The sequence below is a fragment of the Carassius gibelio genome, chromosome A5, assembly GCF_023724105.1.
Source record: "Carassius gibelio isolate Cgi1373 ecotype wild population from Czech Republic chromosome A5, carGib1.2-hapl.c, whole genome shotgun sequence".
Taxonomy (NCBI): domain Eukaryota; kingdom Metazoa; phylum Chordata; class Actinopteri; order Cypriniformes; family Cyprinidae; genus Carassius; species Carassius gibelio.
The window spans coordinates 15,387,824-15,413,856 of NC_068375.1; the positions used below are offsets into that span (position 1 = coordinate 15,387,824).

A 26,033-nucleotide genomic window follows, 5' to 3' on the forward strand; every position below is an offset into this window, starting at 1 on the left:
TTTCATCATGGCAAAAAAAATGAATTATTAAAATATGATTTATTATCTATTTATTGAGTATAGAGTGAATAATTTTTTTATTAGCAAACATAGTATACACATAATATAATGGAACCAAGTTTTGTAATAATACTTTAAACTTTACAGACATACACAAATAAAGTGACTATTCCATGTTTTAGGAAGTAAATCTTCGAAACATATGTACATTCCTTTAGTGTGGTGCTAAAGTGGTGGTGCTTGATCCCAGTGGATCCTTCATAGTAGATAAAGAGAATGAGGTGATGTGGCTTTATCCTAAGTGGAATGGGACAAAACAATAGTATGGCATGCAAATATGAATAAAAAATAAACTGACTACTGATCAAATTAAATGATAGTGTTTGATCAGATATAATACGGCAGATATCCATTAGAACAGAAGCATCAGTGAGTGAGCAGTAGTTCAATTAATGTAATGTAAACTGATTCAACATGAACATACGAAACAGCCCTTCCATTGCCATAATTTTCACTTCAGTGCTGTAATAAATTAGTTCTGCAGGCGTCGTTCATCATATGTGACCGCTTTATCATCTTTAAGGAACTGTTAAGCATCTGCTAAAAGTGAGAGTACTGGGCATGGCATAGACATACAGTTCTTCTACACATGAGCCAGCAGCACTAAAGAACAGCCTTCGAGTCTGCAATAATCTCAGACGCTTTATGCATTCTCATAGCACCATGGTGGGTAGGCTTATGTGATGCACCAGTGAGGCCGGGTTAGGAAACTGTGCCAGCTGAGGTGGTGGAGGAGGGGGCGAGTGGGCCTGCAGCTCTACTACAGTTCCTGTGCTGGTTGGCCGGTGCCTGGCACTCTTCTGGTGCGCCCGCAGACCTGCCAACTGGGAGTACGCACTCTGGCAGATGTGGCACTTGTAGGGGCGCTCGCCTGTGTGGAGCCGCACATGGTTACGGAGGGTGGAGGACTGGCTGAAGCGGCGGTTGCAGAAACAGCAGACGAAAGGCTTGTCCAGAGTGTGTATGCGCATGTGAGAGCGCAGGTTACTGCGGGAGTTGAAGCCGCGGTGGCAGATAACACATCGCATGCGGTTGGCGGTGGAGAGCGCTGTAGTGCTGGAGGAATCACACAGGTGGAATTCATCTGTTGGGAGAGGAGAGAGCTTGGTCAGCAGACAGAAGCGTCAGGGACTTCAAACAGATGCTAATGCGAGTTATAACTAAGTCTATTGTAGCGCAGTGATAAAGATCAGCTTGAAACCCACCCGAAGCCCTGAAGTGAATGAATTACTTACCATATTTTTTATTCTTCAGCTGTTCATCCTCTATGCCAGGGACACCTGGGATACCCAGGAAAGTGTTGTGGGAATTTCCATACCACACAAGCAATTCCTGATCTGGAAGTATTGTCTGTGAATGAAACAAGTATAAATATAAATGCATATATGAAATACTTCGATAGTACTTAATACTAAATTTGGGACTAAAATCCATCACAAAAAATGTTTTTACTTAAGTTAATACGTTTATTAATTATTTTTTTTTATAATATATGTTTAATAGAAATAATATATATCTATCTTTATTTTAGTATTTCAGCCAAATTGTAATGCTGCCTTACAATTTGTACCAAAATCAAAGAGTTTAATTGCTTGAGAAAATCTAGTAGACTCTCTAAATCTTCACAAAATCTAAAAAAAAAAAATTTAGTTGAATGAATATATACGATGTTACATAGCAACGATGTAATAATATTTTATAATGCAAGAACAACGACATGGAAATTCTAAATATAAGAATCATATATATTTAAATTATGAACATTTTAAGAGGTAGGCCTATATAAAACGAACCTCTACTGCTTTGTAATATATGCTGCTTCCGATCTGCACGACCTCCAGGTTCTGTTCTTGCTCGTTGCGCGCGCATTTGATGTAAGTCATCCAGCTTTGATGGTCCTCTTGGCTGGCATCGATGAAATAGCGCACCACGCCATCTTCATTGAAAACCTGAGAACAGCAAAAACGCTTGCCATGAATCTCTGAATAAACTCCAAAAAATAAGCCCATGCATGTGACACCTGTTGAACGTAGCTTACTAACCTCCCACATGAGATTGTTGTTCTTGAAAAGATCCACATGCTCGGGTGAAATGACCCTTCCTGTGAAGGGACCCATCTCGGTGTCAGCTTTTATCCAGGTCTTGGAGAAGATGCCAAGTCCTTCTCCAGGGATTGAGCTCTGCGCAATGATGACTTCACTTGGCAGCCCTAAACTGGATAGTTTCTGGACCTCTGAAGATAGAAAGCAGCAAAAATAAAGCAGAAAGTTGATTTGGACCATTTAACTGAAATAACTAATAAAAAACAGAAGACAAATACAAATAAATAGAAGAAGAAAAATACTTGAAATGAAGCAACCCATTTGCAAGCACATTTACAGAAATTAGTTACAGTGTAAAGAAATTATTTACATTGTAAATTTTGAATAAAATGGATTAAATAATTATTATATGGCAAAACTATTCTATTTTTGTTCTAGGTCCATTTAAAGGAACGCGCAATGTGTAAACTTCAAATGCGGCTTTCAGACGAGACACAAAAATAAATGTCAAACGCGTCTTTACGTTTAAGAATTCAGCTATTTTTTACGCTTTAAATGTGACGAGGCTATATAGGCTATTCATAGGCAAGAAATAACTTATTATTCCGTATTCATTATCCTTTCAGAAACATTGTTGCACTAAATGTGTGTTGGCTGTTAGCTGCTTGACATGGTGTGAATAGCGGTAGAATCAGCTTTCACGGCATTAACAGAGGGACGGAAAACTTTAAATGCGCCCTAGAGGAGAGAAAAGTGTCAAAGCGGGGGTGTGGAGACTGTCCCGAGCTGATGAATGACGGGCTTTTCTCTGTCTAACGTCCTGGCCTCACTGGCAACTTTCTCAGGTCAAGCTCAACGTTGCCCTAATGATTTGAATAGCCTTATTTAAATAAGTTTCACTTTGTCAGCAAGTTACTGTAGGCTTTGCAACGCTTAAATCTCGATTTTATGATATAGAATAAATGTTAGTTTCGCATATATTTTTGTGGGAATTATTTAATGACTTTTAAAAGATTTACTTATTTTAAAGGCATTTTTGTCACCAATCTTTCTTTTTAAGTTCGTCTCGCGCAACCCAAATTGTCTTTCGGCCCCACTAGGATAGCACATTAAGCTAACCATCAGATGTCCTACAGATGTTTTAAACAAAACAGGTAAAACGTTATTAGCTTCCAATATTTATATAGTTTATAGGAAAGTCACACAAATGAGACATGGCGATAAACATCCCAGAACGTGACCAACTGTTGACATCTCCATTAATCGTCATAAGCCACTAAATTAATAAATTGTCTTTTGCATTATTTTACATATGTATTTATTTATTTTGTATTTCAAACACTTTTAATTACTATTAATTTATTTAAAACATCTGACTTGCCTCTACAGTAGTTTCATATTAGATTAAAATTGTAGTAAAACTAAATTGGGAAAACTGGTTTATACCAAAATACCGTAGCAAACATACCTATTCAAAACTTTACAAACAATCCTTAATCAACGAGATCAGTGAAACCTCGCGGACTCACCTCCGGAGAACGACTGCGCCAGGACCTCGGCGGTGAAGGCGGTTTTGGGACTGATGGTGCTGGCCTTCTCCTCGAACAGGTGTTCGGCCAGGACGTTCCTCCAGCGGCCGTAGAGAAAACTGTGCAGGATGTCTGATGTGATGATGTCGGACAGGGCCAGAGTCTGCTGCTTAAATCCAATCTTCAGAACCAGAGCATCTGCAGGCAACACTGAACCCATGATGAGCCAAATGCGAAACCATTAACTAATATCCCGGCTATACAAATCAGAGAGTACCCCCTTGCTGTTAAATTTAGACCGAAGAGGCTATCTATAATGCAAAAAGTTAATGTAATCGATGAATCAGTATGGGGCCAATGCAATCTCAATATGCTCTCTTGCTAATTGTCGAGAGAATGTTTCGCCTTTCCAAGGTCCCGGTGCACTTTATACGCGTCAGGTCACGGTAATTAGTTATTAATGACCTTCCCCCCTGTGTTCTTTAGACTTGTTCAAGCATAGGGAAAAAACGCCACACTCTTTATTGAGTGGCTACTCCTGAAGGGGTGGGGGAAGAATGGGGAGCGATGTGTGTGTGATGATGTTCAGGACCCAACAACGGCGCGTTTAGGCTAAAATAACATGCCCCATCTCTGCTCCGTGAGCTCGAAAGGAACAGCAGCGTTTCTGGCATGAAAACCTAAAAGCAAACTTGACCTCTAAGTTTGAAGACTAGTAAAATACCCAGGTTAAAATATGTTAGCTGATTTATTTCGTTTGTCTAGGAGATAATATCGAGTATATCAGTCAGACATAAGAAAATATAAGAAAAGAAGAACCATATAAGTACCGTGATGTAGAAAAAGTGGCCTTTGTGTCTTAAACTTTGACCGATATATTTTCTTCCTTAGTGGAACCGAAGTATTTTCTTCATTTTGAGCCCCAGCATTCATCAGTAGCTCAGTAATTATATTTATTCATTATTCATTACAAATATTGTACAGTAATTATAGGACATTGTGTAATTTCCCTTCTAAAAGCACATGTGGCTGAACACTAGCACAAACATTACGTTCTTTTCTATTAATGTTAAATGCACAGAACTCAGTATTCACATCAAAATGAAATTGGCATAAACAATCTGAATAGCTTTTAATGATGTGCTTTGGAGTACGAAAGTATGCAAAGCCGTCTGGGTCAAGTTTCTTTTATTCAATCTTTTTCACGCCGAAGTAATTTAATATTCATGGATGTTAGTAGTCTTTTAGTATTGTGTAGGTGTATATGGGCTTTTTTTCTGAATAGCCCTTTGCCTTTCCCCCTCTTTCTCCAGGGTTGAGACAAATTGGGCAGTTCCCCCCCTTTCCAACAGGGAGGACATCTTTATTCCTTCCCCGGCTTGCGGGTTTCCTATTCAGCTCTCTTCAAAATAATGCCAGCTGAATGAAAAGTGATGCAAATCAATCTTTCATGGTGTTTTTTAGGGCAATTTGACATCTATGCACTCTTCTTTACTTTAAGGGTGGGGAACTTCCAAAGGGAGATGCGAGGAGAGCGCTGAGGAGAATACACTATAGGCTAGGTGAGTGATAGGGGAAGAAAAAAGATTAGGACTCAAAGCTGCTCCCCCAACCTACCCTCCAGGATTTTCTAATTCTTCAGGGGTTTCACCCTCCCTGTAGAATTTGGATTTGCACAAGTACATATTGATTTGTTTTTATTGCACTATTATCGGTCTCATAAATAAGGGCAAACTCAGCCAGCATGGGGTGAGAGATGCAGTCATGTTTCTCTTATTATAGAAATACTTTGGGCTTTTGCGCTTAAAATCGTGATGGAACTGACAGATCCTATCTCAAGCATTTTTAATTAAAAATATTATTATCATCTAAAGAAATTTAAGTTTGATGTAACCTGCAATGACGCTGGCATGCGATTTGAACTTTTTTTTGTTGCATAGCCTATTGATTATTGCTTTGGCGGATATGACTGTATTGATCAACGTGTGTTTCTATACGTCGATAAGTACAGATGTCCATAAGTGATTTTAAACTTGGGAAGAAAAAAAAGGGAATATTCGTTAGTTTGGAAGAAAACGTTATGTAACTGACTAATGTAAAAGCTGCGCCTATAAGTGACGACAGAGCGGTGTACAGCACTCAACAGGCACGTGCACACATAGACATCAAAGGGGGCTTGAGCACCTGCCCTTTTTATTCCTGGAGAGAAAGTGCCCTTTTCAGATGCAAACAGATGGAGGATAGGCTACACTCTAAAAAATGTAGTAAATCTGAGTAACTGCATCTGTACATTAATAAATAAAACTGAGTAGAAATAAGTTAACATTAAAAATAACAATATTTATAAATTAACTTTTTAATTATGAACTTTTTTTTTATTTCCTCTAAACCTTTATAAAATAGTATTCCATACAACCACAAATACATACATGACATTGGCTTTTATTTAATTTTATTTAATTTTTACTCAATTATTTTGGTAAGCTTAATTCAAACAATCAAGTAAGATTTTCAGAGATTTTATTAAGTTAATTAAGTTAAATATTTACTAAGCCACAGAATATTTTTTGAGTGAAGTAGGTTTAAAACAAACTCCATCTAAATGTGGATTTTGAAGGTTTTGTTTGATGATGGTGATGATACAGTCCTCCCTCAAATGTGAAACTAAGTCCTTGTCAGTCACCATCAGTTATTGTGTATGTGTACATGCATAGCAATAATAATATTTATGTATTTGATTAAAACATTAAGGCAATTCAGTATTCTGATGCTTAGTTGTGTGAAGCTAAAAAGTTATTTTGCTTGTGAAACAAAAAGTATTTAAACAATTAATTTGAATCATGCTAGCAGTGCAGGGCCAGGCAGGCAGCATAATGCAAAGTTAACAAAATAGCAGCAACAACCCTCTTCAGTTTAGAGTGAATATTTGTGTTGATTTAAAAGTGTTATGTGTTCTGATAAAACCAAAATAACTAAAATGATGTAGTGCCTTGTGCAAAAAAAATAAACAAATTATTAGTAAAACACACCCCTCTGCTTGATGCAGTTATTTTGGTTATTCTAAATATATACTTGAAGCTAGTAGCAGAAAAGGTTTTCAAAACATGCACATTGTGGGATGGTTTCCTTTGCTGCTCTATAAACCTAGTGAATACTAAGGAGACCATGGTTTCTGTGTGAACTGATTATTTTGTAGACATCTTTTGAAAATTAGAGTTTGAGGAAGATAGAATTAATTAACTTTTTTAAATTATTTTTTTAAAAAAGGAAGTCAGTGTTGCGTTAATATATATACTTTTTTGTTTCAAAAAAGAAAAAGAAATATGTAATTATGAGAAGTGCCCTTTATTTCACTTGAGCCCCTGCCCCTCAAAATGTCTGTGCACATCCCTGGCACGCAATGATAATTAACAGACGGCAAATCAATGTTCTATGAAATTATCAGATGCTAAGGATGGCGTGGAAATATTTTTGAGTTCAATAACAGGGTGATAAAGAAACTTGCTGCTGCGCATAATGCCTTTTGCATTAATGGCCTTCGTCTGTCCCGCGCGTCTCGGTTGCACAAATTAAGCTGCAAGCTGTTCCGCTGTGCTTTTATCACAATAGAAAGGAGACAAAAATCCCACAATAATGGAGATTTTCAAATGTTTTCTATTGATTTGACTCAATGAACACTGTATTTTTAGGGCAAGGAATAAGAGGGGACTTAGGCTGGCAAGCTGAATTGGGAGCGTGGAGGAGTGAAATAGTTTTTATATGGCTGGATAAAATTTAATTAGCGTAGTACAGCCCTTGAAGGACAATAGAGGACTCAATATGTAGGCTACCCAGTCCGAATCTTATCGGGGATCCAGACCCCAGAAAGTCAAAAGAAAAGGGCAAGGTAAGCTTTGAGAAAGGGAAGGAGCGAGGCAGACGGAAGGCGATTGACACGCGTAAAAACAAGAGGAACACTTTTGGTACACGGCTGAATATTTGAAAGGGAGGGAAGACAAAAAAAAGAAGAAAAAAAGGAGGTTTCTTCAGATTTGCCATACTAAGACCAGCTGAGACTAAGGAGTGAATAGAGCACAGAGACCAGAGGGGGACTGGAAAGCAAACAGAAAACGCAAACAAGCCGAGTCACATCACACAAGTGCTTATGGGATTGTGCCCAAAAGGGGGAAGAAAACCGTGGCATAGAGCAGATATCACGTATTATGTTTATTCATGTTTCTGTGTTTGTACAGTACAAATCAAAGCTCTTACTGAGCTATGGATATTGCAGGAGCACGTGCGCAATTTCCATGGAGATTTAAAGGACCAAAGCATCTGGCTCGCCATCGCTTTATCACAGACATTATCATATCTTAAGTCCAGAACTGTAGCGTACTAGTCTTTTTGGTTATCCAAATGGTTCAATGTTTCAAATATCGACAATATAGCCTAATGATTTTATTTGTTTCGTAAAATAATTAATTTAGAAAGAAAAATAATCAAAGCTTTGATTCATGTCTGTGTGATTGCACAAGCATTGGCAAGCAAAGAAAAGGCTGTATTATTACTGTTAATCGTTTGGTGTTTTAATAATTTGGAATTAACTAGACACATGAGACATTAATGAAAACTCGGTAAAGTAACGTTAATGTAGGCCTAACCAACATCTACACAATTTGACTATGTAATATAAGTGTTTATATATAAAACTAAACAATAATATAGTTAGTTAAAATAGTTTTTTTATATTTTTTTATTTACAGTAAATGCATAAAAACTGGGAGATAGGAAGTGAATTCATGCTGGTTAACAGAGTACCACAGGTGACAGACAGATAGCAGAAATGCTTTATTATTATTATTATTATTATTATTGAAATTACAATATTTATCTTAATATTCATTTTTACTGTGCTTTGTCAGGTGAGCAGAAGAAATCTGAAGCTCTTCCTTGTGTCTTAAGATTTCTTGATCTAAAGATTATACTTTAGGTGCAAGCACATTCTGTATGTATCTACACATATAATTACTTTTACTCTTTTTCAGATAATACATTTAGGACAGATCTAGGTGGAATAAATTCTTACATTTACACAGAGACAGCAGTTCTTACAAAAAACATTTTTTTTTTGAGTCTGATTTACAGTAATAATCCAAAGAAAGTTTTTCCACTACACTCTTAAACATAATGGTTCTTTATCAAACATCAATGATAAAAAAAAAAAAAAAAATATGAGTAGTCAATGTTTTCTCAAAATCATATACTTTTTGGTTTTGATTTCACTTTAACATAATACATTTTAAATAAATATTGAATATGCAGAGACAGCTTTAAGACATTCGAAGTTTAATTTCCCTAAAAATGTGAACACTCTGCCAAATCCCTGTCCACTGTCAAATCCCTGCTCTCTTAATTACACATCCCGACCAGGAGTGCATTTTCCAAAAGCATTATCACAAACATTGTTTGATGAACTTGTGTTTCCAATAACATTTGCAAACAGCATCACAAAGTTGCATAGTTGTAACTACAACCAGGTACAAAAACCTAGTTATTTGTTAGCTTCCATTGCCCTGTCCCCCACACAAGCAGAAACATGATAATAAAATCATAGTAAAAGTAATAATATACTATGATATAATGTCCAATTAAATTCCATCACTGAAAACAGAAAAAAAAAAAAACTGATTATTACAGATTATAATAAAGCACACACAAAATTACTGCTCCAAAAGTAAAATGTGACCCTGGACTACAAAACCAGTCTTAAGTCGCTGTGGTAAATTTTTTAGCAATAGCCAGAAAAACATTGCATGGGTCAAAATTATTAATTATAATATATTAAAACTTAATTTTTGATAAGTAAAATGCATTGATAAGAATTAATTTAAACAAATTGAAATGCAATTTTGTCAGTATTTAATTTTTTTTGAAAAGCATTTCTTCCAGATTTGAACTTGCATTTTGTTCATAGGTCGTTTTAATGTTTTATGGTAATTTCAAGCCTGGTTTTGGTATTTTTAAATACTAATTTGACATAAATCTGAGGTATATATATAAAAATAAATTTGTCTAAATTTATTTTACAGTCCTGTTCATACTACTTATAGCCATTACAATAACTGGGTTATTACTAGGTACCAACCCTGAACCTACCCCTAAACCTAACCTTAACCCATGTTACCCAATTTACTTAACAAATTTATTTGGAACATAACCTATGTTCAAGAGTCAATAGGGCATTATCTTGGCACTCATTGGCATGCATTGCTTCATTCTACAAATTGCTGCTGGTTGTTATGCAAAGGTGAATATAAAAAGAGCGTTAAGTGTTTCTGTTCCAACACTACCTGATAAAAGGACTGTGACTCCTCTTGACATTTTCCACTAACATCCAGGAAAATCAGAGACAAAAACAGACAGTGGTCCCAGCCTGGAGGAGAGGACTATTTCAGGAACACCAGCAGCATATACCTGTATTGCATTTCAAGCAAAACAGAACCGATTCAGCCAGGGTTATTAAGGGAAAAAATCCAGGAGTGCCCCTTTTTCAGCAGATTGAAAATTATTCAACGGGCCAGGTACGAAAAGAGTCAGTCAGACTCTCGTCCGTTTGTTCACTTTTGGGTGACACACAGTCGACCCAGGGTAACCTTACACTGAAAGGGTTTTAAAAAAAACTCCTCCTCCTGTTGGCCTTCTCCCAGTGCATATAGACTACCCCTGGGCCATTGTCAACCAAATGCAACTTCTGTATTAATGAAGCCATTATGAGGTCTACAGTCAGAGAATGAGAGAAATAAAGACACTGACTATTCAATTCATAGAGTGGGCCTTGGCAAGAGGACATAATAAGAGACTTTCAATGAAGCAGGTTAGGGGTGGCACAAAAGAAGGGAGGCTGGGTGGACATCTGCGTGAAGGAATGTCACATAGCTAAGTCAGAAAATCAGCCTGGTCACGAGGCTTCAGCTATGTGCGAAGGCGATCCTTTTTTTGAGGACTTACAGAGGCTTTGTGCAAAAGTGCATTTTAGCACTTCATGACTTCCCTGGGATTGGAGACTATGATCATGCTGCTGTTAGAGCAACGTGCTACCAGTTGAGCTATACCAGTTGCAAATGTGATATTATTGACTCTGATTCAAAGACTTCAGTGCAAAACTACCACTCAACCGGCATGGCAGTCTGACAAGGGTGGTTCCAGCACGGCACTGGCTGCATGCAGTATCCTAAAGACATTAATCACCTCAGTGAAAAGATCTGCTGACAGCACCCAGACCAGCTTACTTCCAGCCATATTGGCCTGTTTCTTATGTTAATGCAAGGATGGGGCCCTCTAAAACCAGGTCTATTTGTCCCATTAACTTCCACATAGAAGGCACTTGACATATTGCTCGCCTTTTTGTTATGATCGGGAACCCAGGGAAACACAGGAGATGAGAGATGTGTGAGTTTTATGGGTAATCCAAATTCAGAATCCAACAAGCAGAGGGTCAAAACCAAAAATCCATCCAAAACAAACAAACAAACAGGGAAAGGAACAGGAACAGGAATAGGAACTAGAAACTAGGAACGCGAGGAAACTGGGTGACAGAAAGTAAGGACTCCATGAAAACCAACAGAAACAAACCGGTTAATATAGGCAGGGTAATGACTATCAAGTGAAGACACCTGAGTGCAATTAACAGGAGTGCAATTACTGTGATGAAGGGACAAGGCTTAGTGGGAATTGTAGTGCCTGCGGTGAGGTGCCTATGGGGAAGCGAGACCACTAGTGGAGACCCAGGCAAACAGAGACCAGACACCGTGACATTACCCCCCCCCTCCACGGAGCAGCTACCAGATGCTCCACCCGAACACAAGAACAGACCAAGGAACACAGAGACCAGGAGGGAGGTGGAGTGACGGAGGACCAGGGGGAGGGACGGAGGGCCAGGTAATATAGGGAAACAGAGACAAGAAGTGCAAAAAAAACAAAAAAACAAGGAGACCAGGAGGGAGGTGGACCTGTGGAGGACCAGGGGGAGGGACGGAGGGTCAGGTAATAGAGGGTAACAGAGACAGGAAGTGCCAAAAAACAACAACAAAACAACAACAAGGAGACCAGGAGGGAGGTGGACCGGCGGAGGAACAGGGGGAGGGATGGAGGGCAGGTCCATAGAGGGAAACAGAGAGACAACAAAAAAAACTAAAACAACAACAAAACACAAGACCAGGAGAGAACAGAAAGTTCAGTGGCCCAGGACCGAACCGACAGGACAGGAATCCAGGGTGGAGCAAGGTGGAATTGGAGCAATGCGGTCGAGACAGAAGCCCACCAGGGCGGCGCAGAAGACCACCACAGCCGTGCGGTCGAGACAGAAGCCCACCCGGGCAGCGCAGAAGACCACCACAGCCGTGCGGTCGATGACACAGGAGGGCAAGTCTGGTTAGGCAAGTCTGAAACAGAGAACATGAACAAGTTAAGGGTGGCCTCCGTGGCCACGACAGGATCAGTCAAGCGCTCAGAGAGTTGGGCTGAGACATGACGAGGTTCTGGAAGTTCCTCAGAGACGAGGAGAGGCTCTGGTAGTTCAGCTGAGAAGTGGAGAGGCTCTGGTAGTTCAGCAGAGACGTGGAGAGACTCTGGTAGTTCGGCAGTGACGTGGAGAGGCTCTGGTAGTTCCGTGGTGTTTAGACTGATTGACTCTGCTCATGAAGATCATTGGTGACTTGACTTTGCTCATGAAGATCATTGGTGACTTGCATTTGCTCATGAAGATTAATGGGGACTTGCCTTTGCCCATGAAGATAGTCAGTGACTTGACTTTGCCCATGAAGAACACTGGTGAATTGACTTTGCCCATGAATATCATTGGTGACTTGACCTTGCCCATGAAGAACACTGGTGACTTGACTTTGCACATAAAGAACACTGGTGACTTGCCTTTGCCTATGAAGAACACTGGTGACTTGACTTTGCCCATGAAGAACAGTGGTGACTTGACTTCGCCCATGAAGATCATTGGTGACTTGCCTTTGCACATGAAGATTAATGGTGACTTGACCTTGCCCATGAAGAACACTGGTGACTTGAGTTTGCCCATGAAGATCACCGGTGACTTGACTTAACTCCTGAGGTCTTACTGTGGTAGTGCTTAACTCATGAGTGTCAACGGTGACTTGACCTGACTCTGGAGTGTCAACTGTGACTTGACCTGACTCTGGAGTGCCAACGGTGACTTGACCTGACTCTGGACACTTATTTTTAAAAAACAAAAACAAAACAAAACTGTAATTAAACATTCTACTGTTAAAGGAATAGCTACAAACATAAAACAACACAATAATCCACCAGTAATCCACAAGAATCCAGTCAATCAATTATCATCTTGTGAAGTAAAAAGTTGTGTGTCCGTTAAAGGTCCCCTTCTTCGTGATTCCATGTTTTAAACTTTAGTTAGTGTGTAATGTTGTTGTTAGAGTATATATAATATCTGTAAAATTCTAAAGCTCAAAGTTCAATGCCAAGCGAGATATTTGATTTAACAGAATTCGCCAACAAAAAACGACCCGTTTGGACTATAGCCCTCTAGTTCCTGCAGTAATGACATCACTAAAGCAGTTTTTTGACTAACCTCCGCCCACATGAATTCACAAAAAGGGGGGCGTGGCCTTGTTGCGCTCCGACGGAGAAGAAAGAAGAGAGTGTTTGTGTTTGTCACCATGTTGTTGAAACGCTGTTATTTTCATCTCTGAGTCCAATCATCTTTGTTTGGGCTTCCCAGGGATGCTGGAGATTAATGGCTACAATTTATGTTTAACTTGGTTCTGGAAAATTATAATCCACATGTAAAACTATGTGCAGCAAATTTTGCTGAGGACAGCTTGCTGAGGACAACTTTCTCAATCTCAATCAGTTTAATGCCGGATTCGCACAAAGATTATTCTTGAAAGATGGAGCAGTTCCCTCTTTGTCTGGAGAAGGTGTTGTTTATGGACCACAACCGGTAAGTGTATTTTATTATTTAAGTTGGTGCGTTTAACAGTTTCTGTAACTAATTACACAAAGGGCAACACTGTTTAGTTTTGTTAACTAGTTAGGGCTGTGCAAAAAAACGAATGCGATTTTCATGCGCATCTCGTCAGTAAAAATGCTCCTGTAACTATAAATACATCTCCTGCACATGCTCCTGCCCACTTGCTTCTCAAAACTACTCCAAAACTAGGTGTTTCCAGGAGGGCAGCGTGCTGTAAGGTGGTGTCGAATCACAACACAGGAACCGCTGGCCCAATCAGAACTCGTTACGTATTTCTGAAGGAGGGACTTTATAGAACAAGGAAGTCATCAGCCCGTTTTTATGACAGTGAAAACAGCGGTATACAGATAGGTGAACTGTGTGAAAAATACTTAGTTTTTTTACACGCGAAACATGAACACATGTTATATTGCACACTGTAAACACAATCAAAGCTTCAAAAAAGCGCGTAAAACGGAACCTTTAACCCTTGTGCACTGTTTCATTTCTGTGTACACCCTTTATGGAGCGGGTCAAATTGACCCTAATTGGATTCAATACAATTCCTCAAAAATCACACTATGAAAAACAATAAAGATTCAGGTACAAACTGTAAACTTTTATTATCAACATTTGTCAAATATTCCCCCAGAAATATATCTGAAGATATGATTTAATGAAAATGTTTTTTAACCATTTTTTAAATCTGTTTTGTTTTGACAAAACATAAACAGTATGCTGACTTAATTTGCATATATATTTTTTTAACTTTTTTTTTCTTAGCATCATAACTGAACAATTAAATGTAGCTGTATAATGAAAATATTTACTTTTCTTAAGTTGGCAGTTTTGTAAACTCATTTCATAAAGTCTAGAAGTTACTTTAGACATTACTTTAGAATTTCTTGCACTTCACACACATGGTGCTGGTTTTGCTGTCGCGCTTGGATGGGCACACCTCACATCTCTTCCGTTTTTTTCCTATCATCTGTGTTCACTCCTTTATTTTCTGTGGTTCTGACTCCAGATGCATGTTTCTGCCCTCCAAGTTCAGAATCTCTCTGGGTAGCTCAGGTTTGTCATTTGTAATTTGCCATTAATTGTGAACACCATGATTTAGCTTTTTGAAGTGTGTTTGGTTAGGGTTAGAGCACTTTTAGATAGATGTACACTTTAGAACTGGATTTGATGCCCTGACATACATTAAATAAATGTTTTTATTTTGTATCTGTACAGTTTCTTTTGAATAGCTGCCTATGAGAGTCTATAATAGTCATTTTGCTTGTATATGTCAAAAAACACCAGCATGTTGAAACTTTGCATTAGGGGTGCTCCGATCACGATCTGCCGATCGTTATGCGTATCTCGTCAGTAAAGCCGGTTCTCTAATCAGCCGTTAATTCCATCAGGTGCGTGAATTCACATAGAGCAGCTGTTACTACATAGAGCCGTTGTTAATAGAGAAGATGCGCAAATCCACTTCATTTTCAGCGTTTTTTGGCGCATCTTCTCAGTTAACAACGGCTCTGTGTAGTAACAGCTGCTCTATGTGAAACCACGCACCTGATGGAATTAACGGCTGATTAGAGAACCGGCTTTACTGACGAGATGCGCATTAACGATCGGCCGATCGTGATCGGAGCACCCCTACTTTTCATGCATGTCCATGATGATAAATGAGAAAAAATCATAAAATATCAAGAAAAGAAAAAAGGTTTAATATTATTCCAGGTAGATTGAAAAAATAAACAATAGTTAATTTTTACCATATGTGGTTGACAAAATATTTTTCTCTTTTTCTGCATTGAAATAAGTTTGGAAATCCTAATTTCTTAGCTTTGTAAAGTAGTAAAAAAATAAAATAACAAAATATAACCAAGAAATTGTATTATTATGGGTCAGTACAGTTTCCTTAGAGCGTTAAAATATGCGGGTCAAATTGTCCGCGAACATCACGAACGCAACAGTAATTTTTTTTGTATATGTCAAAAAACACCAGCATGTTGAAACTTTGCATGCATGTTCATGATGATAAATGAGAAAAAGTCACAAAATATCAAGAAAAAAAAAAAAACATAGGTTAACCAGTATTTCCAAGAACTAGAAAATCTAAACGGGTCAAATTGACCCGCAACATAACACAAGGGTTAAGGCTTTAAAATTAGTTTAAACCGCTATTTCTGGGCAAAATACTTATCCATAATCATGCTTCCCTCAGTGAAAAAAAGTCCATCCACTTAATGTCCTATCACTCACATCAAAATCAACCAATAATTATTTTGAACTGTTTTGTACTGTTCTCACTTGTAATCAGCGCTTTAACTGTGCATATTTCCCTCCAGAGTCAGATGACTCATATTATAGCCAGAAGCAAAGGTCTGAAGTTTAAAAAAAAATCCTAAAGATGCATTTGTTTTTTTTTACAAACACTTAACTTTTCACTTCACAAAGAGCGATGAGAGAAGGTATTCTAACTTAGACATACTATTAATATTTAAATGTTAACAGAAAGGATATTTGAACTTAAATATCACAATATCTCGACAGGGACAGATTGCCTTTCATCAGCTTCACCAATTCCAGTATCTGCTGCTAAAGAGCAAGAGCAGTGCTCATCTTGGGTCAGTTTCCATTTATAAAGACCTCAGACCACGTTGTGTGGTAGCTCTCCAACCAGAGCACTGACACTGATTCCCTTACATAACCAAACACAATACATTTATAAATAAATAAATGAAAAATATTAAAACTAAACAACCCAAATTTTAAAGAAATAAATACATCTTATCTAAAATACTGTACAATGTGAAAAATAAATACATTGATTTACCTTATAAGACTAAAACATAGTGTTGTAGTATTTCCCCTGTTCTGTAACCCCAGCTTTGATTCCACAAGAGCAGAAAGTGTGACTACTGTCCTAACTCTGTGTCTCTTTAACAGGATGAACAACACAGGTCCAGGTCTTAGGTTACACAAGCCAAACATTTTACTGCCCCCAATTAGTAATTGAGTGTGTGCAAGTATTGTTCGGCAGGTTTCGTGGAATCTGCTTCAGAGTGGGCAGGTCATCAGACCAGGACCTGGATACCTGAGTGTCAAAGACTGAATGAACCCCATATGCAGATCTTGTGGATGGAGGCTAATTGAGAGAGGAAGAAGTTGAAAAATAAAATAAGTTTGACAATAATTAAACAGTCAGACAGCAGTTTGTTAAATTACTTACTCAAGCTTAAATTTACTCTACGCTTCAAAAGTTTGTGGTTAGTACAGTGTATTTATTTATTAATTCTTTTTTTTAAAACAAATTAATACATTTATTCCACTAGGATGCATTTAAGTCATTAAAAGTGACAGGTGAGGCATTTAAAATATAAGAGAAGATTTATATTTTAATTAAATTAACTTCATCTGTCATGTCCACTGTCTGATCACCCCGTTCTTCGGTGTGTGTGTGTGTGTGTGTTTCTGTATATGTCTGCATTTCCTGTGCACATGGTGTTTTGTTTTGATCGTTCATCTTGCATCATCTTCATCGTTACAGTTTCCGCTTCTAATTGTATGACTCCGCTCACCTGAATTCAATGTCTGTTCTTCTTCTGCTCTATTTATTCCCGTCCGTTGCGCCTATCGGTGCCAGATCATTGTTCGTCAAAAGTAGCATGTAGCCATTCTATCAGATCCTGTCAAGCCTTGTTCTGTCGTGCCTTAGTTTGCTGTTACTGGTTTTGTTTTTCTATTTTTCCCCTCCCTCATTTCCTAGACCGGGCACCGGCTTTTCTCAGAGGAGTTTCTGTTTGCTCTGTCACTGGCTCTCTCGTGGCTTCCTCCCCTCTCCGCTCTCTATGCGGCCGCGCCTTTTGGGTGCCCCCTGCCGGGTGTTTATGCAAGGACATTGAAGTCTCTTATTTTTCTGTTGGACCTTTTTCCTCATTTCCCGGGCTGTTTTTGTTAATTGGAGGGAGTTTTTCTTTTTGACTTTTGAATAAACTGGTCTAGCACTGTAACCTGTATCTGTGTCCAGTTGTGTTCTTGACAGAAAGATCTGGCCAAGATGCAGGAGCAGATTCTGTCAGAACCGCAGTCACCCAGCAGGGTGTTCTTTTGGGCCAGCACGAAGCCAGACTGAGAAACACCACAAGGGAGGTGGAGTTTCTAGCCAACCAAGTGGCTGAGCTGACCAACCGCATCCAAGAGCTCCAACGTGAGGCTGCTCAGGGTGGTGCAGTTCACCATCTTTCTCGCCATGAGCATGAGCCCCCATTCAATAACCCCCCACCCTATGATGGGGACCCCAATTCCTGCCGGGCCTTCTTGTCCCAGTGTTCTGTGGTGTTTGCCTTGCAGCCACACACATACGCACTTGAGATGTCCAAAGTGGCTTATGTATTGACTCTTCTAACCGGTAAGGCCAGAGACTGGGGAACCTCCGTCTGGGAGACTAAAGCGCCCTGTTGTGCTTCTTTTAAAGATTTCTGCCAGGAGATGGAGAGACTATTCGACCGCTCTGCCAGAGGTCAGGAAGCGGCTGACCAGCTAGCACGGCTCTGTCAGGCGGGTTGCTCAGTGCTATTCATTTCAAGACTCTGGCAGCTACCTGTGATTGGAATGAGGAGGCCTGTCCAACCATGTTCCGGGCTGGTCTAGAGGATGACATCCAGGATGAGCTGGCCACTCAGGACCTACCACGTGACTTTGACGATCTTGTTAACATGGCATTGCGGATCGAGGGCCGTCTTCGCCGCCGTCGTCAGCGCCTGGCAGTTCATGCATCCCGGAGGACTGAGGAGTGGTCATCTGTGTCCCCCATTGAAACCACTGAGCCTGAGCCTATGCAGGTGGGGCACCTTTGGCTCACTCCTCAACAGAAACAGCAACGCCTCGCCCTAGGGCTATGCCTGTATTGTGGCAAATCAGGTCATTTCGCAGCAGGCTGTCCGCTAAAAGTCAAGGCTCACCAGTAAAGAGGGGGATCCTGGTGAGTGTTACCCCTTTATTGCATCCCCCCTCCTCTCGCACTCTCCTTCCTGTCTCCATTCAGTTTGGTGATATCCTTAACTCCTGTACAGCACTGGTTGACTCGGGAGCTGAGGGCAACTTTATGGATCTCTCTCTAGCCACCTGTTGGGAAATTCCTTCCATTCCTCTTCCTGAACGTATCCCTGCCCGTTCTTTGAATGGCACTTTGATCACCACTGTCTCCTTTGCTACCCCTCCTGTCAATCTTATAGTCTCGGGCAATCACAGTGAGGTGACCACGCTGTACCTTCTTGAATCCCAGAGTGCTCCCATAGTTCTGGGACACCCGTGGTTGGTGCAACATGGCCCTCACGTGGATTGGTCCAGCAACTCTGTCTTGTCTTAGAGTAAGTTTTATCTTGCGTCTTGTTTGGGTGCTGCCTCTTTTCCTGTGTCTGTGTGTCCTGTCTTGCAGGTGGAGGCTGCTGATTTGAAGGGGGTCCCGGTGGAGTACCACGACCTGTGCCAGGTGTTTAGTAAGTCCCGGGCCACCTCCTTACCTCCACAACGCCCTTATGATTGTGCCATTGAGCTCCTCCCAGGCACTTCTCCGCCCAAGGGTCACTTGTTTTCCCTTTCAGGCCCTGAAAGAGAGGCCATGGACAAATATATTAATGAATCCCTCAAGGCTGGTCTCATCTGACCCTCTTCATCTCCTGCAGGTGCTGGGTTCTTCTTTGTCAAGAAGAAGGATGGCTCCTTGCGTCCCTGTATAGATTTTCGAGGCCTGAATGACATCACTATTAAAAACAGGTACCTCTTGCCTCTTATGTCATCTGCCTTTGAGCTATTGCAGGGAGCCAAGGTCTTCACCAAGCTAGGCCTTCGGAATGCCTATCACCTAATTCGCATACGTGAGGGGGATGAGTGGAAGACAGCTTTCAACACACCCACGGGACACTTTGAGTACCGGGTCCTACCATTTGGTCTAACCAATGCCCCAGCTGTCTTCCAGGCCCTCGTTAACTACGTGTTGAGAGACATGGTGAATCGCTTTGTCTTTGTGTATCTTGATGATATCTTGATTTTTTCCCCATCTCTGCAAGTACACTCTCAGCATGTTCGCCAGGTGTTACAAAGGCTGCTGGAGAACCAGCTCTATGTTAAGGCGGAGAAGTGTGTCTTCCATGCCCAGTCGGTTCCCTTCCTGGGGTTCGTTATTTCTGCGGGGGAGATCAAAGCGGACCCCTGTAATGTAAGGGCCATTGCCGAGTGGCCAGCTCCTGACTCTCGTAAAGCTCTGCAGCGGTTCCTGGGGTTTGCCAACTTCTATCGGCGGTTCATCCGGAACTTTGGTCAGATTGCTGCACCTTTAACAACAGGCCCGGGTCCAAAAATGTTGAGCCCGATGCTCTTTCTCATCTCTTCGAGGCTCCAGGGGGGGAGGAGTCAGCAGACACCATCTTGCCCAAAGGGGTGGTGGTGGCATCCTTCTCTTGGGACATCGAGAGACGAGTAGAGGAGGCCCTACTTAAGGGGCCTGTGCCGAAGGGGGGTCCAGCGGGTAATCTGTTTGTTCCCACCAGGTTGCGCTCTGAAGTCATCCAGTGGGGTCACTCGTCCAGGCTGGCCTGTCATCCAGGAGTCCGGAGGTCGCTGGCTGCCATCCGTCAGGGATTCTGGTGGCCATCCATGGCCAAGGACGTCAGGCAGTTCGTGGCTGCCTGCTCAGTGTGCGCTCAGAACAAGACTTCCAATGCGCCTCCCGTTGGTCTGCTCCACCCATTGCCCATCCCTTCCCGCCCCTGGTCATATTTGGCCCTTGATTTTGTCACTGGCCTCCCGGAATCTAAGGGTAACACCGTCATTCTTACTGTGGTGGACCGTTTCTCTAACGAGGCCCATTTCATTCCCCTTCCCAAGCTCCCCTCAGCCAAAGAGACTGCTCAGGTGATGGTTGATCATGTATTCCGGATTCATGGTCTTCCGGTCAACATGGTCTCTGATAGGGGTCCCCAGTTTGTCTCTCGGTTTTGGAGGGAGTTCTGTCGACAGATCGGGGCCTCTACGAGTCTGTCTTCAGGATTCCATCCCAAGACCAACGGGCAGTCCGAGTGGGCAAACCAGGATTTGGAATATTCTCTTCGCTGCCTGTCTTCCCATAATCCCAACTCCTGGTGTCAACAGCTGTCCTCGGTAGAATACGCCCATAACTCTCTTCCGGCTTCTGCCACAGGTATGTCCCCATTCCAGTGTTCTGTCAGTTATCAACCTCCTTTGTTTACCACACAGGAACCCGAAGCTGCGGTCCCGTCTGCTTTGGCCTTTGTCCGACGGTGTCGACGCACCTGGAAGAGTGCTAAGGCGGCCTTGGCACAGGCTAATAAGTGGACTAAAGCAGCGGCCGACCGTCACCGGACTCCTGCTCCCCGCTATGTGTGTGGTCAAAGGGTATGGCTCTCCACCAAGGACCTGCCTCTCAGGGTAGCCTCACGCAAGTTGGCACCCAGGTTCATTGGTGTACTCACACTAGGCACAGTAGCCATGAACCGGGCCCGAGTACGATTGTCCCCCCTCCCCCACTGGCCTGCACTCACATATAGGGTTTCAGCATTCGTGCCAGAGCACGCTTACGTCATTATGGTGCGACGGTTTCGGGATAAACAGGAAGAGCGGCGCTCTCTGAACACAATGAAAAAATAGAAAGCAGCCAGCAAAAAGTAAATCATGTCTTGTGGCTTATTATGTGGCGAGAGCAAGACACTTAAACGTACCCCCCCGCCCACCCCCCCCCCCCCTCCCCAGAAACAATAGCGAATATCTTTATGAGGCTTCAAAAATCTCCCACAGGAGGTCGAGGTTCGTGTACTGTTATTCCATATTAATGGAATATAATGGATGTAAGTCAAGCATAATTTTTTTTTACCTCCTACCACTGACAGTTACCTCTTAGAGCCCCTGGCATTTCAGGAACATGAAACCTGTGAGTGGAAGCAAACTGAAGCTCTTACTAAAACTCAAGGCCAGACCTCTGTGACAGAGTCCATCACTTTAACAGAATTATACATTTATTAACTTTTAGCTTAAAAAATGCAAAATCACTGGATATTTTTAACGTAAACATGCACTTAAACTTTTCATATAGCTTAATTGCTGTTCTGATTAATACACTGATTTTATTTCCAGAATTATTTTCTTTAATTTGTAATCATCTCAGAGTAATTGAGAGGGATGTGTCTTAACTTATTTTGATGATAACATACTATCATAATTGATTTGATCAAATAACTGTCCACTACAGGAAAAATTCACAACTGGCAGGACATTAGTTTTAGTACAATAACATTCACTGATATTTTTTGATCCCATGGTGGTTCAGTTTTAATTATTAACAGCTTTTTTTATGTATGCAATAATTTCATTATACTTAGATAATCAATTTATAATAAATAAACATTCCACTGTTCTAAAGTTTGGGCTCAATTTTTTTTTAAAAAGAAATTTTATGCCGCAGGAACATATAAAATTCATCAAAGGTAACAGTAAAGGCATTTACAAAATATTTCTATATGATATTTTCAATTATACTGAAAACAGTTATTTTAAATGTAATCAGTGTAATGTTTTACTATATTTTTGGTCAAATAACAGCAGCTTTGAGCTTAATCTGTAAAAAAAATTATAAAATTATTAGAATTTTTTTCAAGAAAATACTATTGCAGTGTTTCTACCTAAAACTTGCCATTTCTTTGTACTAAACTGTGAAATGTACTAGCAATTTCTGATTATAAATAGTTTTTGTATACATTTTTTTTTATGGTGCAGTTTGTACTATTTAGCAAATATAATAGAAAAAAACTAACAACTAAAAATAAAGATAAACTAAATATTGCATATGATTCTGAACATAAGAACAGACAATAAAGGATCACAAAAAAAAAAAACTCACAATAACTGACACACAATAACTAGGCCCTGTCCTGCCCCGTAGCCCCTTTCTGAATGCTCATGTCCACACAGGTCTCACGACCAGCTGACCAGCACACCTGCTGAGTCCAAACCCATCTGCAACAGATTAGCCTTTACTTCCATTACAACAGAGCCATTCCAGACTCAAATAGTCCCATCACTTCCGCTAGAGCTGAGAGATTGCCTATCGACCAGACTAGATCTCACATCTTTATACATAAAGATATATGCAACATGACTATTTTTTTTCCTCCCCTCGAGAGACAAGAACCGGTCTCTCTGCTTTGAATGACTAAAGTGAGATGGTTATTATTCACGGCTGAAAGCAAAATGTAAATAATAGTGCAAGGAAAAAGTAGCGGTTTTCAAAGCACTTAATTTTCATGTGAGGAGGACCTTAGCCTTGACTCAAGTGGTGATTTATGATATTTTATACATGACCTGGACAATGTGTGGAATGTAAAGATAAAATACCATCCAGAGATCACGATGCATTGCAGTGCAGTTGCTGTGACAAAAGTGCAGCCTTGATGAAATGTCAGCATTTCACCGTTTTGAACCCATATGATCTTTGATTCACAGACTTTTAACAGAAGCACAACACTAACAAAAGGTGTAAAATTCAGATTAAGGTGGAAAGATTTTTATATTTTTATTCCTCTTAAATGTATTGAACGCTCTGTTAATTATAACCATCTTATATTAAAAGGTCAGAACAGCCAGAACTTTACATTTGAAATAAAACGCCCCTAGGTTACGAATGTAACCCTAGTTCCTCGAAGGAATGAGACACTGCGTCGAGCGCTTTATGGGAACGCCTTTGGCAAGAACAACTCTGAATATTGTGTGCAATCAGTTCAACGGAAGAGCGTGACGTCACAGGTGACGTAGCGACCAGGAAGCTATAAAAGCACATGCCACGCAGCTGGCTTCAGCTTCGAGTAGGGAAGCAAGCGCAGGCAGGGGTGCCCGGAGTATGGCTCTTCGACGCAGCATCTCATACCTTCGAGGAACTAGGGTTACATTCGTAACCTAGGGATGTTCCTGTTCAGGAGCTCGAGCTGCATCGAGCGCTTTTGGGGAACAATGTGCCAACGCTGCCAGACTACCAAACCTCTGCCTAGTGTGTATCCGAAGAGCAAAGCTAAGGCAAGAGGACAGAAGGGCCAGGAGCGGCTCGCATATCAAGATTGTAAAATCTGGCAAATGTAGAGGGCGTGGACCATCCCGCAGCGTTGCAGATGTCCAAGAGGGACACACCTGCTAGAAAGGCCTTAGAGGCAGCCATACCCCGCATAGAGTGAGCCTTGGCTCCCAAAGGAAGGGGAAGACCAGAGGACTCATAGGAGACGTTGATAGCCTCGACTATCCAACGACGAAGGGTCTGCTTAGAGGCAGGGGAACCCTTTTTAGGGGGACCGTAGCAAACAAGCAATTGGTCAGATTTTCTCCACAGGGCAGCTCTGTGGACGTATGCGTCCAGTGCTTTTACCCCAACCGGTGAGGGACGCGTCTGTCGCTAGCGTTACATGGCGACCAAGAGCTCCCAGCACCCGGCCCTGATTCAAGAACCAAGGTTTCTTCCATATGTCTAAGGCACGAAGGCATTGCCGTGTGACCTTGATAGTTCGGAATGGATTTCCCCTCGGGGAAAATCCCTTGGTCTTGAGCCACCACTGTAGGGGCCTCATGTGCAGGAGACCAAAAGGTATCACGTTGGACGCAGCTGCCATGAGCCCTAACAGTCTCTGAAACTGCTTGACAGTGAGTGACTGGCCTTCTCTGACTCTCTTGACTGAGGAAAGGATTGACTCAATCCGATCAGGAGACATACGTGCCTGCATTGTGATCGAATCCCATACTACGCCTAGATAGGTGGTTCTCTGAAATGGAGAAAGTCTACTCTTCTTGCCGTTCAGTCTCAAACCCAGCTCCCCCATATGGGCGAGAATGACACCTCGATGTCGAACTGCCACCTGCTCTGACTAAGCTAAAATCAACCAATCGTCGATATAATTCAGAATGCGGATGCCCTGCATACGGAGGGGTACCAGAGCCGCATCTACACATTTCGTGAACGTGCGGGGTGAGAGTGCAAGAGATTGCCCCCAAAAGCGAACCTCAAAAACTTCCTGTGTTGTGGAAGGATGGATATGTGGAAGTATGCATCTTTGAGATCTATTGTGACAAACCAGTCCTCGGATCTGATTTGAGCTGCGGATCTGATTTGACAGTAAGCATTTTGAACTTCAGTGACATAACTGAGAGGTTTAATTGACGTAAGTCTAAGATCGGACGCAACCCTCCATCCTTCTTTGGAACTATGAAATACCGGCTGTAAAACCCGGATTCCCTGTCTAGAGGAGGGACCGCCTCGATGGCCTCCTTCCTTAATAGGGTATTTACTTCTTGTTCCATCACCAGAGCCTGCTGGGGGCCGACGACTGTCGGTGTAACCCCATTGAACCTCGGCGGTGGACGGCCGAACTGAATACAATAGCCTCTTTCTACTGTGTGCAGGACCCATTGAGAAACATTTGGCAGTAGTTTCCATGCTGCTAAATAATATACTAAGGGAATCAGTCTCTTGAGACTGATCTCTGGTGTAAGAGGCCCCCGAAGGGGTGGCAAGCTTCCCAGCTCCGCTACGCTCACGGATGGACATAACTGGGACTGACACTCGCGGGAGACCGTTGCGCCCTGAAACACTGGCAGGGTTGGCAGACCGGCCTCCAGAGGGCACTGTGGTGAGACGGGCACCGTATAATGAGGCCACAGGTGCAGTGACCATGAGGGTAGCCCCTACTGGGGTGAGACGGGCACCGTATAATGAGGTGGACACCGCTCTACCCCAGTAGGGGCTACCCTCATGGTCACTGCACCTGTGGCGTCAGGACATCTTTGTCGAGGACTTCCTAGCTTCGATAATTGCACGAAGATCTGATTTTGTTTTGGAAGTCCCTGACTCAGAGTGATGCTTTCGAGCCTCGCAGTATGAGGAGCTCGCTTGTGGCGTGGGTATCTCCCACCCAGATAACCCACAAGAGCGACGAGGGAGGAAACTCTGGAATGCCGCCGCCTGTTTGCGTGCCTCCTGGAACCTGTCGACGACGGTATTGACCGTGTCGCCTAACGGGCCCGAGGCTTGAAGCGGGGCGTCCAGGAGGCAGACCCTGTCACGCTCTCTTATCTGAGACAGGGTCAGCCATAAATGCCTCTCCGCAGCCACCAAGGCTGCCATAGACCACCCAATCGCACGATCGGTCTCTTTGGTGGCACAGAAGGTGAGATCGTCGGACTTGATCCCCTCTCCCTCGTCTAAATCTCTCAGCAGGTCAGCCTGATATGCTTGGAGGATGGCCATAGTGTGGAGGACGGCCAACACACAATTTATAGCGTGATTTGGTTTCACTCTTCATATGTCTGGTCTTAGCTTTGCTCTTAGGCATTATGTTGCTTTCTTGAGACAGACAACACTAAATAAGACTTACAAGA

The 26,033-nt window shown here is 41.7% G+C and overlaps 1 protein-coding gene across 2 annotated transcripts; it reads right to left on the minus strand.

Annotated features, from left to right (window-relative positions):
* Positions 1–33: 33 nt before the first annotated feature.
* On the minus strand, positions 34–10,212 carry LOC127996590 (PR domain zinc finger protein 12). Of its 2 annotated transcripts, XM_052591959.1 has the most exons (6): positions 9,961–10,212; positions 3,632–3,841; positions 2,103–2,293; positions 1,854–2,009; positions 1,296–1,410; positions 34–1,144 (listed from the first exon to the last, which is right to left on the minus strand). In XM_052591959.1, the coding sequence occupies exons 1-6, from the start codon at positions 9,989–9,991 to the stop codon at positions 714–716; spliced, it is 1,134 nt and encodes a 377-aa protein (XP_052447919.1). In that variant the 5' UTR covers positions 9,992–10,212; the 3' UTR covers positions 34–713. The 2 variants fall into 2 exon arrangements, with proteins under 2 accessions (XP_052447919.1, XP_052447921.1); XM_052591961.1 differs by lacking the exon at positions 9,961–10,212 and having other exon boundaries at positions 3,632–7,965.
* Between the last annotated feature and the right edge of the window lie 15,821 nt (positions 10,213–26,033).